This window comes from Dama dama, chromosome 24 (genome assembly GCF_033118175.1).
Source record: "Dama dama isolate Ldn47 chromosome 24, ASM3311817v1, whole genome shotgun sequence".
NCBI classification, from domain to species: Eukaryota; Metazoa; Chordata; class Mammalia; order Artiodactyla; family Cervidae; genus Dama; species Dama dama.
The window spans coordinates 14,416,388-14,444,300 of record NC_083704.1 but is presented as its reverse complement, the minus strand read 5'-3'; the positions used below and the strand labels follow the sequence as shown (position 1 = coordinate 14,444,300).

Below are 27,913 nucleotides of genomic sequence, written 5' to 3'. Positions count from 1 at the left end.
TCACCTTGCTGATATAAGCTTTGATTCTGTCTCATTTTTCTCTTATCTCTGATAATGATAATATATATTTATACACAATTTACCATTTAAGATAGAATTACTCTTGCCCATTATTATTGACTAAATATTTATGATATGTACTTGACTATTTGTAAGATACTAAATTTCTTGAAGGTAATGGCAATGTAGTTTAGTGAAAAGAAAATGTTTTAAATCCAACAGAACTGGGTAAATTAATGCCTATGTCCCGTTTTAGCTGTGTGGCTTTGGGCAAAGTGCTTTATCTCTCTGATCCACAAAGAGATAAAAGGAGATTTTTAACATTACTCTCTGGGCAGTTATAAGGATTATATAAGATAATATATGTAAAACACCCATCCCTGTGCCTAGAATTCTTATCACTATACATGAGCTTTTATTTTCCCTTCCACATTTGACTTCTCCTTCAGCATATCTCAATTGATTAATCACAGAGCTGTTATGAGATCTATTTTATAAAAGTTTGGAATGTCCTTTTGGAGCCATGTTTCAGGGTGAAGGATTTGACAAATACTAAGCCCACACAGTATGAACTGGGTCACCCTAAGAGAAAGCACTCCTTTATGCTGTCTGCCTGGCATAGCTCCACTGGGTGCAGGAGTTCACTGATTAATAATGCTTACTTGCATTTGCACACCTAGCTGTATAGTCAGCAAATTATTTAATTCCATTAAGAATTAAATACCCCTTTATTAATAGTGAAAAATCTGAGGCTCAGAGAGGTTAAAAAATTTCTTTAGGATCACACAACTTGGAAGGGTCAGAGCTCAGATAGAAACCGAGGTCTCTCGGCTCCTAGTCCTAGAACCTGTCCCTCTTGTAACCTGCAGTGTTCATGCATTAGTTACTATCATACCTAAGTAGATGGCAATTTCAAAGCTGGCTATTAGCTTATTTTTGCATGCAGTCCATTTCTAGAATGTTCTACCACATCTTCAGCATCAGCATCTGTTACTGGCAGGCTAGGTGGAGTTCACCCAGTCAAGGAATGATTGCTTGAACTGCACTAGACTCACTCATCTCTGCTGAACCCTGCTAAGCCATACACCAGAAATACTTTTTTCTGAAGAAGAAAAATCTCCTTGCAATTTCTTTGTGCTTACACTGCCAGTAATTGCAGTGCATGTGTTGTTACATAACTAAAAGAGCAAACAAGCCTGAGATCCCTAGAAACTTGAAGTTAGGCATTCAAGAAACTAATAATAGCATCAACTTTTCAGCCCTACCCTGGCCAGACTCACTACATGAGCATGGTAGCCAATTGAATTATCAAAAACAAAAGCAGGTCACTGGTTAAATTACTCTGATATTTTTTCACAAGGAGACAATTAAACCGAATTACGAGCAAGGCTGCAATGTTGCTTTCCTAGTGAAACTAAGAGGGCAGGTATAAGTTCAGGATCTCATTATCCAGCTTCAGTAAGGCTTCTAAATATACCACTAATATAGTTCCTGCTGGTATTTTACTACTGTATTGATCTGGAACCAGTAAGGTCTTCATGAGGGTTCGCTGAAATCAAACTCCACTCTAGGGGCTGCTTCCTATGTGTGACTTTTGGAATTCTGCTGATATATACATAAAACAGAAATAAGGGAAATAATTATGACACTGTCAGTGTGTCTTCTTGCATTTGTGGCAAAGAAAGGGTCCTGCTTCTGAGTAAGCTAGGTTTCATGAGCTATTTTAAGTAATGATGCAATAGATTTCCTTGTCCAACTTTATTCCTTAATTTCATTTTTCCAGCTAAATATTTGGTTAGGATTTTTTTTATTGGGGAGCTACCAAAGAAAGAAACCACTTAGGTACCTGGGCATGAGATTAATACATATTAGATAATGTGCATAAAAACAGGATCAGATTTAAGTGGTTCTGAATACTATTTGCAGGAATGGTATAAAGATTAAGCTTCTTTTTATCTGGCAAGGAGAAGGATGCACAAATAGAATGGTAACTCTTGGATCCATGAAGAATTTTTTAAAATACAGACTTTTAAAATCCAATTCTACTTGAAATAATATTCTTTATCACTGAAATCAGACATGAAAAGGGGAAGTAATCCAAGGTTAAAGGAGAAAGGAACTTGCAGAAATGAGAACAACCCTAGATAAGAAGGGCTTTCAAGAAACCCTGAAAAATAAGAAACTTCTGGAAAGGTCTGGATAAGTATAATTTTGGCAGGCAAAGAATGGGGGCATGAGGTGGAACAGCATAAGGAAGCACAGCACATGGAAACTTTCATGGTTACAGAGGGAAAGAAGAAACCCTCCCATGAAAAACAGAACTGTGGGGAATGGATTTGGACCTAATCTGTTCGTACCTAATACATAGAGCGGAATGGAGCCAGATCAAATTAGATACTGAAAAACAAGTGTCAACCCTTGAACAGAGAGGATTCATAAAATAAACTTTGCTTCAATCTAAGGATTTCCCTGGCAGTCCACTGGTTAAGACTCCATGCTTTCACTGCAGGGGAAGCAGGGTCAATCCCTGGTTGGGGAACTACGGCCCCATACGCCCTGCAGTGTGGCCAAAAACCAAAACAAAGAAACAAAAAGATGAACTTGGCTCTGAAGGGCAGGTCCAGAACAGACCAACGGGGAAGGCTGGAGGGAAAGGTATTTGGGGACCTCTGTCATGCTCTGAGGCGGCCGAAGCAGTGCAGGGGTCCAGATACGACTTGTAAGGGAGCAAATCTCTGAGGGAGACAGACCGTGAACTTCAGCAGAGAGAAGTAGCGTCTGAAGGTCTTGTCAAGACTTGCCCTGTGGAGGACAAGAGTTCATCTCTGCTCAACAGACGTGTCCAGAGAGAGAGGTGAAGAGTAAAAATGACACTTAAGACTGGTGAGGTCCTGATGAGCTTTCAGTTGCTGAGAAGGCTATTATGGGATTGTAGATCTTGAACATTTAAATCAGAGTTCAGACTCACTACTGTGAGAGGGGTGAGAAGTGAACTCCAGTCTCAGAGGGGATGACGGCACTGAGACAACATGATCTAGCCTGAAAAGTTGGCTCCACATCGTGAGGTTTTGAGTTGAAACAGACTTATCTGAAAGAATAAGGGCCAGAAGGGTGCCAGGGGTGACAGGGTGTGTAAGTACTGCTTTTCTATGAGGAGTCTTTAGGCTAGATGAATGCAATTCAAGATAGGTATGTTTCTAGTAATTTGGAGTCTAGTAAAATTGGAAAAGATGGATTCTCTGCCCAAGTCTAGGGTTGCCTACAGGAGGTGAAAACAAGAATAGCATTGAACCTCAGAGAGGTCACACATCAGAGCCCTCCCCATGTATATCCTGTATGCAGGCACAGTCTAAGAAAAGGAAAATATAACCCCACTGTAGAAAACAGGTAACTACTACAGCCTGGGAGCAGAAGATTAGCAGTGCCTTCCCAACACAACCTTTTGTTTTGAGTTTTTCCAGAACAGTGGCTAAGGTGCAGGACATTAAGCTGAAGGCAAGAGGAGTGGGCAGACCATAGCTCCCCTCCAGACTCAAAGATGGTAGGTGAATGGGATCTCTATCTCTGGTTACCAGCTCTTGAAGCTAAACTAACAGAATTAAATGAAAATTCAACCATTATTTTCAGAGTTTTTCACTTCCAAAAAATACCGTTTGTATTGCTCAAAATGGAAGTGAATCCCTAGATACCTAAACTTCAGAGACATAATACCAGCAGAAGGGGAATCCTTCTAATTCCCTCCCACACAAAACAAATGATGAGGAAGAACCTGCAAGAGAAGAGAAGTGGGAAAAAGGAAAGGAAGACCAGGGATCTCATTCCATAACCAAGGCAGTGAGTCCTGACTATTCCCGCCAGAGTGATGTATCTGTTGCACACCACTTTCCGCTGATTTTGTTCTCCATCTTCTTTCTTTTCAAAATGGTAGATTTTGTTACAACTACTATGTTTTCCTTAGGGAGGCACATTAGGTTGACAGAGCAATGTAAACTTCTATTGTAAGTTGCCAGACCATAAAGCAGAGTTATCTGTGGGATAACCAAGTCCAGAGACAGGAGTTAAGTTTACATTCAACTGTGAAAAAAGATGTTCATGCCACCATATTGTAAGCAACTGTTCCTCCCTGTTATAGTCACCTACGGATTTGTGTCATTCTTCGACCTTTTTAGTTGTTAGCTCCACTACAGCTCATATCATAATTCTTGGTGAGCCATTTATTTTTTCAGAGATAAATTCAGTTTCTTGACCTCCTGTCTCCCAGTGAACTTATTCTTCATCCCACTTCTGTATTTAGCCCTCTGGTCACACCCTAGACCTTTTCAGTATCTAGATTACACCTAAAACAAGGTAGGCAAGCTCTATTAGCACCATAAACCTAATCTATAAAGTGTAAGTAATAAAAACTCTCTTGTATATATTTTTGAGAGTTAAATAGGATAATGGCATGATCTTAGCACAGTGCTCAGCTGTGGCACTTGGATCCAAGATGCTCAATCAAAGTAATTTCTGTTATATTTAAATTATATAAGATATAAAAGTCATACAGCTTACCAGCAGACTGTTTGCTGACCACCAATTACATACAAGCTGGACCTATGTAAGGGAATTCAGTGGTAACCTAGTATGTTACTGTCTCTTTTCTCAAGAAATCTACATTCTAACAGAAGAAATACAAAACAACCATGCAAACAAATATATAAGGAAGATAATCTGAGGCTGTAAGGAAACAGGAGTGTGATGAAGACAGGAAAAAGACATTCTAGTTTGGATGGTTGCGGAAGAACTTTTAAAGGAGGCACTTAAGATCAAAGAGTGAATGGTAGACATTATAAAATAGAGGAGGAGCTTTCCAAACAAAAATGCAATGACCCTGGGTCAAGAATAAGCTCAGTGTGTTGGATGTTCAGAAGAAAGTCCAGTGGGGATCGAAGGTTGCATAAAAAGGACAGAGGACATGATGTTTAAGAAGTCAAAAGCCGGCAGAGCCTCCTGGGTAATATGGCTACCGCAACCTAGCCTGGTACTTCGAAGGGTGCGATTCTGGGAATTTCTGCCGATTGAAGACAGAAGCCTGAGGGTCATTCTGTGAGCTCCAACACCGGTGATGGACCACAGTGAAGACTTCATAGACAGGAAGACAGAGATATTAGGCAGCCTTGAATCATGTGGCCAAGATGCTGTCTCTCTTTCCCTCAGAAAACACATTTTCCCTGCCTCTATACTCACCAATTGTATTCCTATCCAACCCACCAGTTATATCAATGTAGTATTTCTCACTGCACATTACAAGGCATGTTTATTTCTTTTAGTGGTATGACACCTGAGATCTATTTGAAAAGGAGATTTACGAAATTTCATTTTCTGCAAGACATTTTCTGCAGTGGTAGAAATGTGTACAAAGTGGCCTCTTGAACTCAGATAAACATTATGTTTTTTTTTTTTTTTTTTTTATTTCAATATGTTTGGTGTAATGGCAATACTATCTGCCAAAGGATTTGAAATTATCTCTGAGAAGATTGTGAAAGGTGATTCCCCACCAGTTTCAGTCTGATAGCAAGATTACGCACAATCACTTCGTTCTGTACATTCGTCTTTATTCAATGAAAATTCACTCTAAGATGCCAAAAAAAAAAAAATCAAAAGTCGGATCAAGTAAGGCTCTGTTATGTTAAAGACTTTTAGTCCTTTCCTAATAAATGGTGGGAAGTGTTAAGAGATCTCTTTAGCAACCAGTGAGTTTCAGAATGGCAAGGATGAAAGCAATGCATCCTTGTATCGCTTTTCAATACAGTTTTAGCAGGCTTTAGTAAAAATTCTGTTAAGAGGTAATGGTGTTTTGAATTTATATGGAATGTGCTAGACAGTGTGAGAAGGGTAAAGCCAGGGATGTATTTTGAAGGTAAAGTTGACAAGATTTTCTGATAGATCGAATGTGGGGTGTGAGGGGGGAAAAACAGGGTCTAGAATGACCCCAAGAATTTTTTTACCAGAGTAAGTAGATAAGTGAAGACATCTTTTACTGAAGTGAAGGGGATGGATGGAGAGCTCTGCTATATGCTAACTTCAGGGAGTTTTTGAAATTAAATTGGTAATTTCAATTCCGAAATAATTATTTAAGGCAATTCTTATTGTCAAAGAGTAAAACTAATAGAAACTCAAGGTTGAAGACAAATCTGTGTGTTTCACCAGAGAGAGGTTTCAGGGAGGATGTAATAAGAATAAAGAAGCAGCCAAAGAGATGCATTTCTAAATTGCTGTGAAAACAGAAGGTAAACATTCTCCTTAATGCACATTCAGTGTTTGCACCAAGGAGAGGATAAGGGAAGAATGTCAATGCATATCCCCAAAGCTGACTGAGAAGAGGGTTGTTATCTAGATCACTGAGCTGAGATCCTAGAAAATAAGTGTCAGCCTGATTCCCAACACCTGTTCACTCAAACTCTTCAGACCATCTGACTGACAAGTACAGATGACAGGCTACTTTGGAAGGGCCACTAATCCAAAGTCAGCATATCAATTATAATTTGCCAGACACACATGCTTTCTCCTGCACAGTACCCCCAGGATCATGTGGAAGATAGCAAACATTTGGAAGATGTAGATAGTTAGGATCTCAAAGAGTTTGGGATTCAAATCCACTCAAGGCTACTAGCCTACTGTAACTGAAATCAATACACACTTTTTGCAACACTCTTCACTGAAATCAACTCTCAGATCAACCCTAGCTTCAATGTGGTCCCTGGGGAATGGTGCAGAGAACACAAGGCTGTCTAAGCTTTAAAGCTTACAACCCCAGCTTTAAATTCCTTTGTGTGACCTTGAGCAACTTCCTTAAACTCCTGAGCCTTGATTAACTCAACAGTAAAATAAGAACTATTTTATCTCCCTTTCAGAATCGCCCATGACTGCGATAGCTATAAATAAAGTGTCTGATATGGTTCATGGCACAGAGCAAATGCTCAAAGGATGTTTATTTCTCCATAGCCCTTCTCTCTGTTTCTACAGCATAATGTGCGTGCCTCTGCTTATTCCCTTTTATCTTGCATCCTAATTAGTCCCCTACCTTCATCCTTCCCCACTATAAAGTAGCCTCCTAGAGGGAAGAGACCCTGTTTTTATGCAATTCTAGATGTCCATGCTGGGGCATGGACACCCCACCCCATAATCAAACACCAGTGATCAGAGCCTGGGGACCGTCACCTTTATCCCCGCTCACTGCATCTTTACATACCAGCCATTTCTCCCAGATGGAAGGAAGAGAATAGTTGGGTGGGGGGATGTGAGCATATATATGAACTTTTCTTGCTGGTGCTGTTGTGCCCTATTCATTTAACATACTTGACTTCCACAGAAACAGCTCTTTCTGTCCTGGGATTCTGACAGTATTTCTCCTGATCCCCACACAGTCGGCTTTCCTTTCAGATGCTATAGTCAAGTTTCAACTTCTCCTTTTAAAGTCCCCATCACCTATTGACTCTGCAAACTCTTTCGAAAGTGCTTGATGAGACAAAAGGTTCATAACTTTTGGTCTGGTTCGGCTTCCGCTCAGTCAGTGGGGCTGGAGCCCTGTGAACCCTTCCCTGAAGCACTGCACAGAACGCACAGGCTGAATATTTAAACAACTCACACAGTTCAAGAGCAGCTGCTCATCACTGCTTCCCCCACAGGCCAGGCCCTATTCCTTGGATCCCAGCAAAGTCTTCTACTTCTCATTGACCTCACTCCTCTCCCTACTGGAGGAAACATTAAGTGACAAAGATGGAAAAAGTAATCAAGGGATGCACTAATAACTTTTCCCTCATCTGTTAAGGGAGAATTCTGGACCTGGGAACCTCTGAGACCTGGCAGTTCTATACTGTTCATACACTCACATAAAACTAAAGTTTGAAGGGATCTTAGAAATTTCCATGCCTACCACCCTTTTTTAAGGAATAGGTAACAGAGGGAAAAAGATATTTTTGATTAATCATCCAGCCATGAAGCCTATATCTAAGCATTTTTTAAAAATGTTGACAAACATGTTGTACACACAATGGAATATTAAAAGAAAGGAAATTCTGACACATGCTACAAATGGGTGAACCTTGAAAACATTATTCTAAGCGAAAAAAGGTCAATTGCAAAAGGACAAATACTATATAATTTCACTTAATGGAGTGAAATTCATAGAAACAGAAAGTGGACTGGTAGTAGGCAGGGGCTGGAGGAAGGAAGGAATCAGTAATTGTTGTTAAATGGGTAAAGAGTTTCAGTTTGGGGAAAGAAGAGTTCTGGAGTTGGATGTTGGGTATGATTGTATAACAGTGTGAATATACTTAAAGCCACTGAATTGGACAGTTAAGGATGCTTAAGTGGTGAATTTTAAGTTATACATATTTTACTACAATTATAAGATATATCATTTTGAGAAAACAAAAGCTGTTGAGTGTCTACCATGTGGCAGGAATTTATATCCCTGTTTATAGGTGAGGAAACTGAGGTTCGAGAATGCATAGATGACTTTTTATGGCCCCAAAAGGGTCAGGGTTAGGCACAAGTCCTCCTGTGCATCTACATTTATTATATTCCCTTCTATTCTAATTAACTGCTAATCATATTTTTCTTCCTTAACAGAAAGAAGCATCATTTTCTCATTTTAATTTGGAAGTCAGCAAATAAGGTCATACCTCAGTGCTTTCTTCTGGTGTGTGATTCATTTACTTCCCCCCAGTTTGTGTTTATTTAAAGCTTCATTAACCAGGCACCCTCATGAGCCAAGAGCAGATGGACCAAACCAATGAACAAACTCAGAAGAGGGAGGAAGGCTCTATGTGAGCATTCGCCTGCTCTGCCGAGTGGCTCGCGGTCTTGGCCTGGCTGTGTCTGGGGGTTTCACTCCTCCCTGGACGCCCCCATTACACACCGAGGCGATGGCACGTGTGCAGTTCAGGGTGAGGCTATATAGATGCATGGAGATGAAGGCATCCGCATGTAAATATATGTGATGAATGACACGAGCCTTGGTTCTTCCCAAATTTCTGCTCAATTACTATGGCTAGTGGTATTCCTTAATCTGAGAATCACAGCCAGACTCGAGGATGGGAGAATGTCAGGGAAATGCTCTCCTTGAACTGCGAAGTTTAAGGAACACTGTCAGGCATTGTGTTCAGAGATTAGCGTGGTTTACATTTTTTATATGCACAAACACATCCATCACCTGAACTACCTCCATTGTGTATGGTACTGATAGGCCATAAAGGATTTTCTTCTGTGTCCATTCTTTTTCATCTTTACATTAACCCTTCAAGATAAACAGTTTGTAGGTCAATTTATATATATATGTATATAGGTTAATAGCAATTTTATAGGCAAAAGCCTGAAAGTCAGAAAGATTAAACAACTTACACAAAGTCACATAGCTAATAGGTAAAAGCTAGGACTAGACGTCCCAGGATTCTGCCTTTTAGTTTGGTGCTCATTTCATGTTGTTGTATTTTCACACACACACACACACACACACCCCAGAGAAACAATTAGCATGTGTCCGTAACTACAACATATACATACATTATTGTGAATGTTTGCACATTCATTTTGTTTGAATGTCACAGGAAATAAGTATTATTTCTGCCAAAGGTTAACTGGAAATTCAAAGTCAGACATCAACTCAAACAATAGCTTTATTTCAGTCATAGAGGGGCCTACTTTATGAAGGATATCTCCTCCTGTACCTTCAGAGGGCCAGACAAAGCGAGCTTAAGTGCCTTTAAATTCTGCAATTAATGTTTATACCCTAACCATTTCTGCTAGGACCTGACATTTCTCTTTTTCGAAATTTGAAACTCATGCCAAGAGACTATGTATTCTTTCACAAATAATTTTTATTTTGCCTTTTCAGAATGGTATATCAACTATCCTATACAGTAGAGAACAGAGGTCAAAATGTTTCAGTGTGATCCTACTTGATACCCCCAAGGACTTGGGTGTGTATCTGGACTTAAAATGTGCTCCACAGTGCATTTTTACATTCTCTTTTCTCCAATAACTTGACTGCAAACTTAAATATTTAAATAAACCTAAAAGAAAAAAAGACTTCAAGGTGCAAAAATACCCTTCAGCTTCTGATACATAAATTCCTACTCTCCTGCTCGTCTGTCTCCTGGTTTTACCATTTCCTTTCTGACATCTCTAGTTCCCAGTCTTTGGAGCCTAAAATACAAACATCATCAGGTTCATGGAGTAATACCATTACTCTCTCCTACTCTGTGTAGTATGTCTAAAGAACATCCATTAATAGTACCTTCCCCCAAATGATGCTGAATACCACAGGTATATGAAAATGGCAGAAAGAACTGGACATTCTTCTATAGTCAAAATCAAGGTTGATTCCTTATCGGCATCAGCAAAAGCAACAGCTCCTGGGAATATCAGGATCAGACAGCCAAAGGTCTGGGGAGGGAACTCGTGACTCATAAAAACGGAACACGTTACAAATACTGTGCTAGAAATTCTCACATACAAATTCATTTGATACCCATATTGACCAAATTTAATAATGGGCAAAAAAATGATTCATATAATCTAAATAATTTGCTCGATATAGAGGTACTGAATGGTAGAATTTAAGTCCACTATATTCAGTAATGACAACTGCTAACTGCAGTTTCTGCCAGTAGCTCTTACAGCTTCCCTAGGTGTCGTCACATCTTTGATCATCAGCTAAGAGCCTCAGGAGCTTGATGGCTCAATGCTTTTCCTGGTAGCTATTTCAGTACCATGATTGGGGACAGCTCCCATTAGCCAGACACAGGATAAAGGGCTCATTCAAGGGACTTATTTTAAAACTACAAGAGAGAGTTAGATTAGTGATATCAAAACCTTTTTATACTATGTTCCTAAATGCCTCTGCAACTCTGTCTTTAGGTACTTGACATAGGACCTAAAATCCAGATTTATGGTTCCTTTTGCAGTACAAATAATCACTGTCTTTTTTATCACTCCCCAATACACCAGATGGGAGAAGGCATGGGTGACCCACTCCAGTACTCTTGCCTGGAAAATCCCATGGAGGGAGGAGCCTGGTAGACTGCAGTCCATGGGGTCGCTAAGAGTTGGACACAACTGAGTGACTTCCCTCTCACTTTTCACTTTCATGCATTGGAGAAGGAAATGGCAACCCACTCCAGTGTTCTTGCCTGGAGAATCCCAGGGATGGGGGAGCCTGGTGGGCTGCCATCTATGGGGTCGCACAGAGTCGGACACGACTGACGCGACTTAGCAGCAGCAGCAGCAGCAGCAATACACCAGATGGGCTTCCCTTGTGGCTCAGCTGATAAAGAATCTGTCTGCAATGCGGGAGACCTGGATTCGATCCCTGGGTTGGGAAGATCCCCTGGAGAAGGGCAAGGCTACCCACTCCAGTATTCTGGCCTGGAGAATTCAATGGACTATACAGTCCAAGGGGTTGCAAAGAGTTGGACATGACTAAGCAACTTTCACTTCACTTCCTTTCAATACACCAGATATTGATTCTCTAGTGAGATACATATCCAAAAGCCTTGTCAAAGGACTTCACCTTTCTTCACATGTCTATCCATCTCTCTGATATGTGTCTCAGAAGTCTACCATGGGTTGCAAAATGTTTCAACAAATTTTAGAAGTGACAATGTGAGACACTGAAAATGTCTCTATGAGAAACAGCATTTCCTTTCCCTCCAGACACTGAAGGAATTTAGTTTCCAGTATCAATTTTATCCTGCAGCTTTAATTAAGGTCCCTGTAGCCTATTGATCCATGCAGTATGAAGATTTGCCTTGGGGGCAGAAGAATCATAAGCTAAATAAACAATAGTGAGCAGGGTGTCAGGAGAATCAAAGAAAGACTCGAGCTTGATCCAATCGATGTGTTAAAGACAGAAGCAGGAGCTGCAGGAGGGGAAGGATGAGCTTGCCAACTTCCCCAGTGCCCTTGTTTGTGTGTGAATATTCCCGTCTGCTTGCCCTTCTGTCTTCATGTGTCATTGATGGAGATGAGACATGGCTGGTCCTGAGAGGACCAGTAGCTTGAAGTCTTCCCCTGGGAAGCTCATGGGGAATCATTCACAAGCACTCCTGACTACCAGGACTCGAGGTTTATTGGGACTGTCATTTCAGGCCTGTTCGCTGTACCACTAACACCCCACCACCAAGCGAAACTCCTAAGGAATTCTGTCCTCAGTCTTAAAGAGATACAGTGCTCTTACACGTGTTTGTTTGTGTAGCCTTAGTGAACCAGGGTAACAGCACGTATGATCAGAGGATGATTAGAAGGTCTGGCTCATAAATCAAAAGAGATTTGAGTGATAACATCCAAGCACCTTCTATGCAGATCATCGTGTCAGGGCCCTATGAGATATAGCCTTCAGGGCTTTCTACCCATGAATGAGCAATGAGCCATATGACATCATGCACAGATGGGCTATAAGCACGTACGTCAGAAACGATATTGAGAAAATTTACCCTTTGGAAAAGAACTGCAGTAACCCTGTAATTCTTGTAAACAGGGTAACCCTGTAACCCTCCCTGAGAAGGCAAAGGCCTCTGGTTTAGGGGGAAAATTAGAACTATACCTGAAGTACAGTTCAGGTAAAAGGCTGAATTCAGCCTTTAACTCTAAAGCCGATGCTCTTAACCACTATCAGGAAAGAGAAAAAGAAGAAGGAAGAGGAAGAAACGGAGGGGGAGGTAAACTTAGACATTTCTGGGGTTTAAAATATTTCAAGAGATTTTCATCTATGTCAGAGCACTGTGAAAAGAACTCTGACACAAAATACTTACTATGTGACCCTTCACAAAAAATGTGTGCCAACCAATAAGATAATGTGCATGATACTTAAAAAGAAAGGTAGTATAATGTCTCTGAACCGGTATCACCTAAATCCTTCCTGTTTCCGCTTCTCAACATGTTAGGCAATTCAGACAGAAATGCAAATACACGGTATCTATGAATTTTTTAAAAAGCAAATGCATGCTACATGCCCATGCAAAACTCTAGAGCAGCAGAAATCACACTTTTGATTGTGAAGTAGCAACTCGCAAAATTCATGTTTCTCTTCATGCAAAGTCCAGGAAATCTGTTTCTCCTCACCAGTTTTTCTGGGACTGGAAGCCATGTGGGTGTCATGGGAATCCCAAACAAACTTTAGGATCAGACCAATAGGGTTAATTTCTGAGCACCAATACTTCTTGGTTGTACAAACTTCACCTCTTTGAGTCTGTTCCTCCCTCTATATATAAATTTCACCCATTTCTGAGCCCAAATTTAAATCTTCCATAGAGCTTAACTTTTGGCAGCTTCTGTATAGCCATAATTAATGAAGAACAAGTTTGTAGCAGCAAATGCTGAACATATGGGTATTCCAGAGACATATCAACATCATTATCAGGAAAAATGAGATGTCACTCAGGGTAAGCATTGCAGTTTTCAGATTCAACCCAAATGAAAATTAATATCCCTCCCTTTGGTACAATATGGGCCAAATATTATCTGCTCTAATATCAGCATGATAGGTGGCTTGGTATACTGTAAAAAAATACATAATGGGACATGGCTGTCTGCCCTTTATATGCTTCTAAGATGTAGACAATCTCATGTGCCTGTATTGGTGCCAAGAGCAAGAACATGAACTAAAGAATTTTATTAATTGCCCAAGTGTTCATTTCTTCAAATAATTTTTAATTTCCAGCAAATATATGTGTGTGTGTGTGTGTGTGTGTGTGCGCGCACGTGTGTATACACATATATTTGTACAATATACACCTTTGGGCAATCCAGTAATATATTTTAAATAAACAGAGTCATTAAAAAATTTGTCACATGTTGAGCAACCAGCTAGACGGGGGTTTCTACATGCAGCTTCTATGCCCTCGTGTGAAGACACAGCAGTGCAATGAGGAAGCTTGTTCCTGCATCTTCTTCCAAAATACACCTGCCCCAAACACTCAGTTCCTAATGGAAAGGAAATTACCTTTGTTCACAGCTTTCTGCTTGCCAAGCTTCCCACAAACACACTATAATTTTCTTCTCATTATACCTGGGTTTACAGATGCAGAGCCTGAGGTTCATTGAGATGAGGAACTGGCCTAAGATCACAGGAAAAGAGATTAAAAAAAAAACAAAAACACTTCTGTTTGTGAGATAATAGGCCTTTAAGTATAGAATGAATCTCCCAAGGGAAGACTCATACACCCATGACATGAAGTGGAGGGTTAGAAGTACCATTTGGAATTAAGAATTCTTATTTGGAGATCCTCAAAGTAGGCAGAGTTCTACTTCTCTTTCAAGCAATGTATTTGTGTCAGCCCGGCATATCAGAATTTCTGATCCTCTTGGCGGTTGGAGGAGAGAGACGGGCTGGTTCAATAGGCGTTACCAGCAGGAGAAAGGACTAAGCGAGAGTTCTCTGGACCCTACAGCAACGGGAGTCAGAGGGTATCCTGCATCTTGTGCCCACCTTTGGAATCAGTTGTCAGACCAGAGAGAAAACAGCAAATACTGTTCTTGTTTCTTACAAAAGTAACCATGGAGATAGGACCTGGAGAAGGGGACTGAGACTCTGGACTTTGGTTTAGGCCTTTGATTGTCTGTCTCTGTCCCAGTTCACAGTGCGCAATATACTATAGCAGTATATAAATCCTAGATAACCAAATGATTGAAATATGAATGAAAAAATTAATGCAAAAAATGAATGAATGAAAACTTGCCCAAAGCTATAACCAGCAAGTTAGATAACCCATAGACTTCTAGCTAAAACCAGGGAAGATCTATAATGACTGTAATGAAACTTAAATTTCAAAAATCTTCACTTGCACAGGGCTCTTTCAAGGCCCTAGGAGGCCCTATAGAAATGTGTTCACAAGATCTTAAGCTTTTGCAAAATTTACAAAAGATGGTCAAACCACAAGTGCTGAATAAAGATGATGTGGTACCCATACACAATGCAAGATTACTCAGCCATAAAGAATGAAATAATGCCATTTGCAGCAACATGGCTGGACTTAGAAATTACCATACTAAGTGAAGGAAGTCAAAGACAAATACCATATGATATCGCTTCTATGCGGAATCTAAAAAATGGTGACATGAACTTATTTACAAAATAGAAATAGAGTCACAGATGTAGAAAGCACACTTATGGTCACCAATGGGGAAAGGAAGGGAGAGATAAATTGGGCGACTGGCAGTGACATGTACACACTGCTATATATAAAACAGATAGCTAATAAGGACCTGCTGTGGAACACAGGGAACTCAACACTGCCGTAGGAAAAAGAACCTAAAGAAGGAGAACTATGTATGTGCATAACTGACTTACTCTGTTGTACACCTGAAACTAACACAACACTGTCAATCAACTGCAATCCATAAATCCATAAACATATAATAATGACAAAACCCCACAACTGCTTAAAACTTCAGTCTCTGCTCTCCCAGGCAGAGTGGCCTTAAAGGTGGTCATCTTTATTTTTAAATCCAGTAAGGAAAGGCACACATTTTGTCTGGGTTCAGTAGGACACAATTTATGTGGCTCTCAGTCTCGTTCATGTAAAGTTATTACTGTAAGAAAGTGGGAAGAACTTCCAGGAACACTTTTGCTGTGTTGAACCCTGAAATCAAGACATGGGGCTCAAGATGGAAATGTAATACTCTCATGTCTCAAAGCTCTGGGCATCAGAAGTATGTAGGCAATAGAGAAAAAAAAAAAAAAAACTGGTTTAAAATGTGCTGAGTCAGAAACTAGTCGGTGGAAACTTCTTCCAATTAATGGATATGCAAATTTGTAAGCAAAAGATTTCATTTTAACCAAACCCATATCAAAATGAAAATGTTCTCCTTTCAGGGATATACTTGTTAATGTTTCTTAAACAATTACAAATGTGTTCTTTATGCAAAATTAAATATAGCTAACCAGATCCCTTGGTATGTAAGTACAAACCTAAAGCAGTACAACAATGGATATAGCACTGTGTCCAGTTGCACGCTGCGTATATCCCAATGAATCAATTCACATCTTAGCATATTTATACATCAAACAAAGCCTGCTGATCTCAGACAAACAGGCACACAAGAAGGTCTCTGATACCACAAGTCTACCTGAAGAAACAGTGTTCCAATGACAAACCACCTACACATCTCTAACCATATGTCAAGAGATATGAGTTATTTGATAACCTAATTATGGGTCTCAGTAAAATGTGGCAAAAATTTTAATGTACTTATTTGTATCTATTTATGTCTTAATTTCAGAATAATTTTGTGTATTTTATAAAATTATCTTAAAGATATGTATATATAAATATGTAGTTGCAGTTAAAATTATTAAAAATCAAAATTGGCAGGTAGTCAGTAAAATTTATATTTTCTGGGTTTTATATGTTTGTGGTGTTTTTCAGCACTTTAATGCTATCATCTGCATGACATACTGTCCCAATAAAAGGAAATATTTATTTCTGTACCTAATTTTGGATTTAAAAGGTTATTCACTTTGAGAGACCTGCACACATGTGCATACACATACACACAGGCTATATATATAAGCATCAGTCCAACAAAACCAAAACCCACCTGTGAGCTCATAGAGGTAAACTTCTCAACAGTAGTGCAGACTGAATTGTTTTTGATTTTATTTATTTATTTTTTTTGCTCTTCCTGCCTTGAGTAGCAGATGATTTAGAGTTTGTTTACAACAAAGAGCCAAGGCATATGCTGGGAACAGTGGGGCTGGCCAGTGATGGAGCAGCCAGTGGGGAGGGGTATGTGGTCCTTCTGACCCTTTTCTCCCCCTCCACCTGTTCCAGAAAATCCATGCCTGAAAACACTCCAGATCCATGGAGCAACATCCCACTGCAACTGCATTCCTGATTGGTCAGCTCTCTGTTCCATCCGCCCTGATACATTTCTGTGCAGGCTTTTGCACATGTCCTGGCTCATGTCCTAGTCACAGATGATTCCTGGTTAAAGGTTGCTGGCCCAGGGTAGCATTTATTAGCATCAGTGTTCTTTCATAACTGGAAGAAGTCCTCCTGAGTCTGGGGGAGGAAAACAGCTACCAGAATGAGTCAAGGGAACTTTGGGCGGGTATAAGCAGAGTCATACTCGAGCACATGCAAGCACAGCCATCAGTGTGGCATGCCTTTTTCACCAGCCAGCCTCATAACGATTCTCATAGCAAAAGAAAGCGAAGAAATAAAACCTCTCTTTAAACATTCCTTTCAAGTGGGTATAAGCCCATGTCTCATTTTTCCTATGTACTTCCGTGTTCCCCAGCAATTCTGCACAGATGGAGTTACTCACGGAGCCCCAGGGGCAAACTTAACTTGCTGGATGAGGTCAGTGTAGAACTGGTTTGGTTTTGATGCTGAACAGGTGGAAATTGCTAGTTAAATGGGCCAAAAATTGCACTACATGGTGGTTGAATTGGTACAGGTAAAGGCTACATTCTTCTTTATAATTCAAGATGGGCATAGAGACTCTTGCCTGGTCTTTGCTACTGGGTCATTTAAACCTGCCCTCTCTGGAGAAATATAGTTTTATCACTGTGAATGCACCACATGAGGACACAATGCTAGACAGAAGTATCAAGGGGAACAGAGTCCATCTTCAGAATTTCAATTGGTGTTGGGAAAAAGACAGATAATTAGCAATCCCAAGACAGTTTGTTTCCAGTTGTGTGACATGAGAAACTCTGTGTGTGTGTGTGTGTGTGTGTGTGTGTGTGTGTGCGCGCGCGCGTGTGCTAGTCACTCAGTCATGTCTGACTCTTTGTGGCCCCATGGACCGTAGCCGGCCAGGCTCCTCTGTCCATGGGATTCTCCAGGCAAGAATACTGGAGTGGGTTGCCATGCCCTTCTACAGGGGATCTTCCCAACCCAGGGATCAAACCCAGGTCTCTGTCATTGCAGGCAGATTCTTTACCATTTGAGCCACTTGGGAAGCCCATGAGAAACTCTGGAAGGAAGTCATGACATGGGGTCCTCAGTGGTGCTTCAGTAAGAAGGAAGCACAGGAAGTTTTCTTAATAATCAGTGGAATTCTCCAGGCGGACAAGGGAGAAGCGTGTCCTGGGAAGACCACCACAACACACAAGAGAAAAGGCACAGGACAAAAAAAGCCCAGTGTATTCCAAGGTACATAACGAATCTGGTGTGTCTAAGGCGCAGGGTGATGCCTGAAGATGCTGCTGTGGTCTAGGCTGAGGCTACCTCCTACATCACCTAGTGAGGGCATCATTTAAGGCATGGCCCACGTGCTCAGCTCATGAGCCTGACAACCAACAGTTGTGTTTCTCATTTTTAAAACTAAGACAGTTAGAGCCCTCAACTTACTGGGATTCTGTTCCAGAAGTTACTTTGTCCAGTTTAATCAATGATCCCTTTAAGCTCCACCTGGCAATACTTCCTTACTAGAGCAGCTCAAATAACTGATTCAAGCTTCAATTAAATGAGGAAATTGTAAGCACAGGCAACACAATTAGAGGGCAGTCCGGGTGAAGAAAGGTGGGTAGGATTATTTCTCTAGACTGAGCCTTGGATTCAGGGTTAGTTAATTACCTCCACAGAGTTGTGGCTTCTTCCTTTGTCTAAATGTAATCACCTCCCCATTAGTCAACAGAAACACAAGAGAATAAGATTTTTCAGAGGCATAAAAGACTTAGGACAACTTGCATCAGGCATGTAGGCAAACCTTCTGAGACTACAGTTCCTATTTCAGGCCTCAGCCACCACTGTCCTAGTCTGAACTAGGTAATTATTCCAGTATTGGAGTCTCTCTGGGCTTCCTATAGCTGAGATTGCAAGCAACTCTGGGTGGGTATGTGAATTGCATGTGTATAGAGGAGAAACATTTTTGACAAAACTGAATCCAGGGATCCTAATGAGTTTTATCTCCAAGGAAATAATTTCCACGAGAGCTACAAAAAGAATACACTTACTCCAACAATGTTTGCATGGTTAAATGTGCTAACTTTGTCTTTTATTTTGTTGTTGAAAGGTGTTTGCTTCTAGAGCCTGAGAATTCTACTGAATGCCATCAAAAATGAAAATCTTCCATTCTCATCCTCCAGATAACTCTTAAGTTCTTAAGAGTTCTAAGTCCTTGAAGTCTTAACTGGGGGAGCAATTTTGCCTCCCAGAAGATGTCAAGCATTATCTGGAGACATTTCTGGTTGTCACAACTCCTGAGGATGTACTATAGGTATCTAGCAAAGCAAGTGATACTGCTAAATAGTCTCATACACATAGGACAAGCTAAGAACTGGTGGGTGAAGGAGCATGGAAATGAAAAGACAGGCAAAGTAGAAACTGGCACAGTCCATCACCATGAATGTGGATGATAAGGGAGAAGTACAGAAGTACAGTCAGGTCTCTGACCTGAGTGATGAAGAAGAAAGTTGTATAATTCTCCAAGAAAAGTAATTCAAGCAGAGGCGCAGACCTGACCTGCAGGTGGTCAGGGGTGGGGAGAGGAAAGACAGCTGTTGATCCCCATTCTTATCTCATGACCTTTGGGTCTTAGCTCCAGAACCACACTTTACAGCTGCTTGGTTCTTCCATGAATCCCTCAGTCCAGGCTTATTAGTCATGTTCTGCTAACTGCTAAAGCAAATAACCTACAAACCTTAATAGCTTAAGATTATGAGTTGTTTTTTTGTTTTTTTTCCTCACTCATGTCACAGTCCAATAGTCCAATGCAGGGCTGGTAAGGAAGAGCGGTCTCTGCTCATTTGAGGACAAAGTCCTTCCATTTGGTGGCTTTACTATCCCCTGGGTTCAAAGTCTTCTGCTGAATCTGATACATCTGACGAGCTGACAAGGAAGACAAACTGCATGGAAGGTCGTACTTGGGGGGAGTCATATCTGGAAGTGGCATACTTCACTTCTAACAGAATTCCACTGACATAAATGAGTACCATAATCCTTCCCAACGCGGGAGAAAATGAGAAATGGTCTTGCTGTGCCCATGTAGAAAAAGAAGGAGCTCTGAGGAGTGCACAGGACCCCTGTGCCACTCTGAACAGTACCAAAGTGGCACCATTCCTATACTCCCAGCTTGGTGAACAACTTCCGGGCCAGGAAGCTGAGACGGATTTCCCTCCTCCAGCTTGGCCACTACACACATAAGTCCTGTTGAGTCTTCCTGTTGGACATCTGTCAAATCTGCCTCTTCCCCTCCACCCATTTCAAATAAAACAAACAAACAAACAAACAAACAAACTCTGTGTACTCCATGCCCTACTTATAAAGTTTCAGAAACTTTTGACCTTGTCTTCTGCTCAGAGTCTTATCTCCATCTTCAGTATAGTTTTCACATAACACAAAGTGAAGTTTCAAATAACCAGAGCAGTCCTGAGAAAGAACAAAGCTGGAGGCATCACACTTTTTGACTTCAAACTATACTACAAAGCTACATTAGTCCAACAGTATGATATTGGCAGAGAAGCAGTCATAGAGACCAATGAAACAGAATGGAAAGTCCAGAAATAGACCCTCAAACCTATGGTTCAGTTAATATTTGACAAGGGAACCAAGAATACTCAATGGGGAAAGAATAGTCTCTCCAATAAAACTGCAATGGGAAAACAGGAAAGACACATGCAGAATAAAGAAATGGGAATGCTATTTTCACTTGCAAAAATCAACTCACAATGGATTAAAGACTTAAATGTAAGACCTGAAGCTATAAAACTCCTAGAAGAAAACACAGAGAAACCTCCTTAACACTGGTCATGGCTACAGTTTCTTGGATATGACACTCAAAGTACAAGAAACAAAGCAAGAATTAATAAAGACTACATTAAACCAAAAGCTCCTGAGTAGCAAAAGAAACTACCAACAAAATTAAATGGCAACTCACAGATATTTTTCCTTATCTGTTGGAGTTCATGTTGCTAGGTACCAGGCAGACCAGAAGTACAGGAGAGTCACTGACCCTGTAACTAGGTTTCAGGTATGTAAGTACTCTGGATTTCTCAACCTATAGATGGGGAAAATGCAATATATTCTACACTGTCTCCTCAACTGGAGTTGAGCTCATCACCCACAAAGGGAAACTATTGCTTCCTTCCCTCTCCTATCTCACTTCCTCACTCCTTTTTTCACAATCACCTCACAAATAAGCTACTTACAATAAAGTCCTTGTCTTAGAGACTGCCTGCAAAAGGACTCAATCTAAGATATTTGATAAGCTTAAAGTCAGCAAACTTTTTCTTAAAAGGCCAGATAAGAAATATTTTAGGTTTAAGGGTCATATGGTTTCTGTCAACTATTCAACTCTGCAGTTGTATCATTAAAGCAGTTGTAGGCAATATTTTAATGAATGAACACTGATGCTTTCTAATAAATGTTCATTTAGAAAAAAATAAGTGGTAGGACAAACTTGGCCCTACTCCTGTGATAACAGGCTAATAAAATAACCCTAGGTAATTTACACAAAAAGGGATTAATTGGAAAGGTACTTTACAACTCTTAATCAATGGAGAACTTAGAAAAGTAGGATTATAAAGGCGCAAGAATGAAGCTCTAGGAAGCAGAAAATGATGGATGGTCTCTTCAGGGCATGCCACTAGAATTAATCTGTTCCAACTGATTTTTCTACCATTGAATCTTTTTACTCAGGATTCAGGGAACTAGGATGAAGAGACCAATCAGCATGGCTTGGATCATGGATCTTCTCACCTACAGAAGAGCAGTGCAACAACCCTAGGCTGATAATCCCAACAGATCACATGCCATGGAGGAAGAAATATTTTCCCTACAGAAATCAGAGTGATACTGCAAAAAAAAAAAAAAAACAGAAAAACAATGTAAATAATGAATGGCCAACACACAAAAAAATGCCCACCACATTTACTGGTCTGCAATTTTGTTCATCTCCCATATTTTGTTGATTCCACCTTAATAGTTGTGTTTTACAACTGGCCATGTGGTCATTAACTTTTTGCTTCTCAAGTATAACCTTATTCTTTAATTTACTTAACATTTTCACAATCGCTAGTACTTAAGGAAGTTTATCTATTAAGTAATATAACTCATTTACTACACTGGAAAGCTTAACTTTTTATAGTAATGCAAACATTAAGATGGTGAATACACCAATACTTTGTCCCCTACATTCATCCCTTGACTTGTATCTGTGTCGTTCTCTAGTGCAAGACTCATAGAGGGCAACTCTGGGCTATCCTATCTTACACCGTATTTTAACGGACCACATCAATATTTTCTGATTCTACTAACGAATCAGTGTGGAGATCCATAGGCTCTCCACAAGATTAGTGACTTGAATAAAACACAGCTATCAAAATGTTGATACCAACCTCCTGTTCTAGCCAAACAGTTTCCTCTAATTATATTATCAATAACAATACAGAGTCACAGTTCTATACAGACCAATCTTAGGATCTAAACCCTCTGTGCGGCAATGCTCCATAAATCTGTGACATTTTATAACATTCCTTAAGTGACTTAGGATAAATGTCACTAGGTTATTGGAAAAGTAAATGAATGACCTTTAAGTATGATCATTAAGTAGCTCTTTCCTTGTCCAAGCATGACTTTCTGCCCTCCTACACAAATTCCAGATCTGAGACCTATCTGAACCTGACTACCTTAATTACCACAGGCCAAATCTGGCTGTGATGATCTCGTGTTCAGAGCTTGAGACGCTGTCTATCAAGTGCCATGGGACTGGACTTTTGCAATTCATTCAGCATGAGATTTCCAATTTGTTCATGAGGAAACTGAGGGTGGTTATAGATGGCTAGAGATGTATTGAGAAAAGATGTTTTTATTGTGTTAAATCAAATATACTATTAAAATTAATTTTGCCTGTTTCTTTGTACTTTTTAAGGTGGCTACTAAAAAAATTTTAATTACATATGCGGTTCACATTACATTTCTATGAGATAGCACTTCTCTGGGCTATCGAGAGAGTAATTATTTTAGAGGATCTGTGAACTGTGGGCACATTTGCAAAGTACATAAAGGCTTCTGTTTATATAGGACAGCTACTGGTTGTACACCACTCAGAGCTTTGGCTGCTGCTCTTCCCAAGGGTGTTTAGTCATGCGGTGGATAAACTAATTTAAAAAGAAGTCTGTGAACTCAACTGGAAACATTTCACAGGACCCTTTCAATGTTGGTAAAGGAAAGAAGGCTGAGATCATAGGCAGTTGCATTATTAATAATATTCATTATAGCAATTACACAATCACAATGCCATCTGTTAAGTAGTGACAATGTGGAACACACTACAGAAAAAAAAAAAAATCTTCCTACTGCATTAGTCATAGGACTGATCTTTTCTGTTTATTTGTTTTTTCCCAATGCTTACAAGGCTTATTTTGGTACAAAGCATAAGTGGAGCTGAACTTATTTTTGGTCAACCTATGAATTTAAGGATTTTGATATACAAAAATAACAAATCCCCAAACCCAAGAAGAATTTCAGTGGGAGAACTGTGAGCTTGCTGAGAGGAACTAGTAGATGAAGGAAAGAAGGAAGGAAGGAAGAGAGGGAGGGAGGAAGGGAAGAAACATTCAAACCAGTGTCTTCATACTAAAGATAACTGAGACTTGAATGGGACCTCTAAGGTAGCTTTAATCTTTGGAATCGTTGTTTTTAAGGAAATTAGCCTCAAAACAATACTTTCAAGAATGTTTCACTCAAATTTGTGAATGAAAAGATGTACTGTAGGAAAGAAAGTGAAAAAAGTTGAGAATGCAGTAAGAAGGAGAGAAGAGAAAGGGGGAGATGCAGGGGTGATGCAGAAGATAGAGAAAATGGGTATCTGTATCTTCTCCATGTCAGGTGCACACTCAACCACTCACAATGAGGTTACACCAACTACTGGCTTATTGACACCTCTTCCAGTCTAGGCAAGTCTTTAATCCTCAAGCACACCATGTAAACATTATCCCATTTCCCATTTGAGGAAACAGATTCAAATAAATTGGGTTTAAATACATTAGCCAAGATCATTAAAGTGGAAGAATGAGAATTTAAATCCAAGTCTACCCACTACAAAGTCCACTATTTCCCCACTTCTAAAAGATACACCCATGTCTTCTTGCTACTTCCTCAAGTGTATGCCATACAGAAAAAAATATAAGCAAGATTTGTTGTTTGATTATGATCTGACAACAAGGTGGTGCCTTTGAAGTCAACCACCCATTTAGACTCTGAGGTCCAGTGATGTCCAATATGGTAGCCACTATCCATATGAAGAATCACCTCAGTGAAGTGAGGTCGCTCAGTCATGTATGACTCTTTGCGACCCCGTGGACTGGAGCCTACCAGGCTCCTCTGTCCATGGGATTCTCCAGGGCCTACTACAAAAATAAGAATGCAAAATGTCATAAATAATTTTATATCAATTACATGTCAACATGGCAATGTTTGGCTATATTGAGGTAAAATGAAATATATTATTAACCCTAACTTTACCTGTTTTGCTTCACTTAATTTTTATAAGATTTTTTTATGTGGACCATTTTTAAAGTCTTTAGTGAATTTGTTACAAATATTGTTTCTGCTTTATGTTTTGGTTTTTTGGCTGAGAGGCAGATGGGAGCCTAGCTCCCAGACCAGGGATCGAGTCTATACCCCCTGCAGTGGAAGGTGAAGTCTTAACCAATAGACCACTTGGGAAATCCTGATGCTTTACTTTTTTAATGAAGCTATTAGAAAATTTTAAATTACATACATGGTCAATTTTACTATTTTATTTTATTTTGTGTGTGTGTGTGTGTGTGTGTTTTAAAAAACAATGTTGTTTTATTACTACCAGGAGTGGCCTGCCTGGGTAGGTGGGTGTGCCGGGCTCAGGGTATGTGGGGGCTGTGAGAGGCTGGAAAGAAAGGGAGTGGCCTGGAGGCCAGGCCCAAAGGTTCCTCCAATTCACTTCTGGCCAGAGGCAGACTTAACAAAGGGTTCATGGCAAGTAATAGCCAGGCCACCAATAAGATTAAGACATTCTTGGAAATCTAGCTGCCCATCAGAGTTGAGATCTAATTTCTTCATCATGCGATCAAGGACACCAGGGTCCTTCTGGTTCTTTGTGAAGGCACCCAGCTCTGTACTCATGAAGATTAGGAACTCGGCCTTGGAGAGTTTGCTGTTGTTACCATCCCTTCCAGCATGCCTTTGGAAAACAGCAATCAGAGACTCGATGCATTGTTCAGTCTCCGTAGGGCTGGATACTGTTGCCATGTCGGAGAAGAGTGAGGCGCGCGGATACGAGCCCATTTTACATTTCTAGTGGACAGTGCTGCACTGGGCTATCAATAGAATGCTTGCCACCAGCAGCAAAACATCTGACGTAGTATGGTGTTGCTGGCACATGCCATAAGACATGTGGCATTTTCCCAAAAAAGTTAATTCATCCACCTCATGGTGGGTAGGTTCACAGCACCTCCTTTCTCTGGAAAATTCTCCCTAGCTGATAGGGGACACCTGGCCAGGAAAACCACAAATCTCCTTTATCTCCCTACCCACACAGGAGCAGCCAATGACCCATGCTAGATTTAACGGTCAAAACACAGCCAGTCACAAGAGCAGGTTATCAGCCGTGCTTCTGATCATCTGGCTATCAATCAGATGTTTCCAAGACCCCCTCCTAGGGTTTGATTAATTTCCTAGGCTCACAGAACTCAGAGAAATATTTTACTTATTAGACTGCCAGTTTATTATAAAGGAATATAACTTAGGAACAGTCAGATGGAAGAGATGTCCAGGGCAGCAGGGCAGGGTATGGGGCAGGGGTGCAGAATTTCCATGTCCACTCCAGGTGACCCACTCTCCCAGCACCTCCACATGTTCACCAGGTTGAAAGCTCTCCGTAATTGCTTTTTATGCAGGCGCCAATACATAGGCACACCTGATTAAAACACTGGCCATTAGTGATTGAACTTAACCTCCAGCACCACTCCCCTCCCCAGAGGCCATGGGGGAACTGAAAGTTGCATCCCTCTAATTACTTGCTTGTTTCTAGTAACAGTGCCACATCCATTGGTTACCAAAAGGCTTTCCCAAAGTTGCTCATTAACATAACAAAAGAAATACTTACCACTCTTATCACAGGAAATTCCCAGAGTTTGGGGACCTGTGAACCAGGAACTTTGGAAGAAGACCAAAGATATATCAGAAATACGTATATTACATAAAAAGCAGTGCCCACAGATCCAGTTTTTTAAACAATGTATTTCTACAGGTTTCTAACATTCTGTAAATGTTATGCATGTATTAGTACCAATAACAATGTGGCAGGGATAGCAACTGTCTACTCAAAGTGAAAGTTTCAGTTTCAGTTTCACTGAAAGTGAAAAGTGAAAGTGAAAGTGACTCAGTTGTGTCCAGCTCCTTGTGACCCCAGGGACTATGCAGTCTATGGAATTCTCCAGGCCAGAATACTGGAGCGGGTAGCCTTTCCCTTCTCCAGGAGATCTTCCCAACCCAGGAATCGAACCCAGGCCTTCCGCACTGCAGATGCATTCTTCACCAGCTGAGCCACAAGGGAAGCCCAACTGTCTACTAGCAACTACAAATAGCTTCAAGGACAAAAACCCTTTTCTCTATGCCTAACTCCAGTATGAAAGATACATTTCCTGACAACTGCCAGCCTCCAATCTGGTTTCAAATGAAATAAGAAAAAATTAAAGAAAATTACAAATACCTTTCTGGGATTTATTTTAAAATCGCCTACCTAATACTGGATTAGAGAAACAACTATATTATAAAATTCAAAACAGGACTGACTAAACAGGCAAATTAAGAAAGCAAATACATTCTTTGTACGCAAATTATGCCACAAATGAAGCTGCTGCTAAGTCGCTTCAGTCATGTCCGACCCTGTGCGACCCCATAGACGGCAGCCCACCAGGTACTCCTGTCCCTGGGATTCTCCAGGCAAGAACACTGGAGTGGGCTGCCATTTCCTTCTCCAAGGCATGAAAGTGAAGTCGCTCAGTCGTGTCCAACTCAGCGACCCCATGGACTGCAGGATCTCTATCCGTGGGATTTTCCAGGCGAGAGTACTGGAGTGGGGCACCACTGCCTTCTCCCAAATGAAGCTAGATGCCTTAAAACTATCTCCTTTAATCTCTGAGACTACTGTCCCTATTTTACAGATGAGAGAGTTGCACTGATGCTCTGTAACTTGTTCTGTTCATCCATTTAACAAAGATACAGGGTCTGGTACAAACACATATCTAACTCTAAAATGAATGGTTTCTCTGCTCTACCAGTAATTTTGAAGTTTTTCAGATTGTTCACCTAGTGAAAAAGTGTTAAACAGAAGCTTCAACTAAATAAGAGTTGGGAGACCAGAAGCTCTCATGCCTGACAACCAGTGAAGAGCCCAAAAGGAAGAAGAAAGATGTCCTTTTCTTTCCTAGCAAGCACTCAGCCAATGAGACACTGTCACAAATCAGCCAATAAGAAACCATGGCTTCTGTTTACTATAGTCCTCCCAACTTCCTTTTTCCCTCTATAAAAGAGTTTTCCTTTTCATTTTTGCAGAAGGGTGGTTTGCCTGTTGCAAACCCTGAAGTGCAATTCTTGGTTGATCCCAAGTAAACCTACTTTTGCTGGAGAAAAATTGGCAGTCTATTTGTTTTAGGTCAAAATGTTTCTAATAAATAATCTCCATGCTTAATATATGAAATTCCAATTATTTTTAGGATATTTTTAGAATATGACTATAATTTCTCAATATCATGATATTGGTGAAAGAGTAGGAGTAAAAGCCATATCATCTTGCCATTTTGTCATTGTTTACTCTGTTTATGTGGTCAGAATCCCCTTTAATCTAATCTTTACAATCTAATCTTTACCATCACATCAAAAAGAATATGAAAGAATAAATCTACCTAAGGAAGTAAAAGAAAATTATAAGACACTGATGA

General features: G+C 40.3%; 1 protein-coding gene and 1 long non-coding RNA gene across 2 annotated transcripts in view; both read right to left on the bottom strand.

Moving 5' to 3' along the window:
* Window positions 1–27,913, bottom strand: part of LOC133046155 (uncharacterized) — a 135,609-nt gene that overhangs the window by 69,159 nt on the left and 38,537 nt on the right. The gene's annotated exons all lie outside the window — the stretch shown is intronic.
* Window positions 24,903–25,246, bottom strand: LOC133046274 (protein S100-A11-like). The gene has a single exon (XM_061129194.1). The coding sequence runs from the start codon at window positions 25,218–25,220 to the stop codon at window positions 24,909–24,911; it is 312 nt and encodes a 103-aa protein (XP_060985177.1). The 5' UTR covers window positions 25,221–25,246; the 3' UTR covers window positions 24,903–24,908.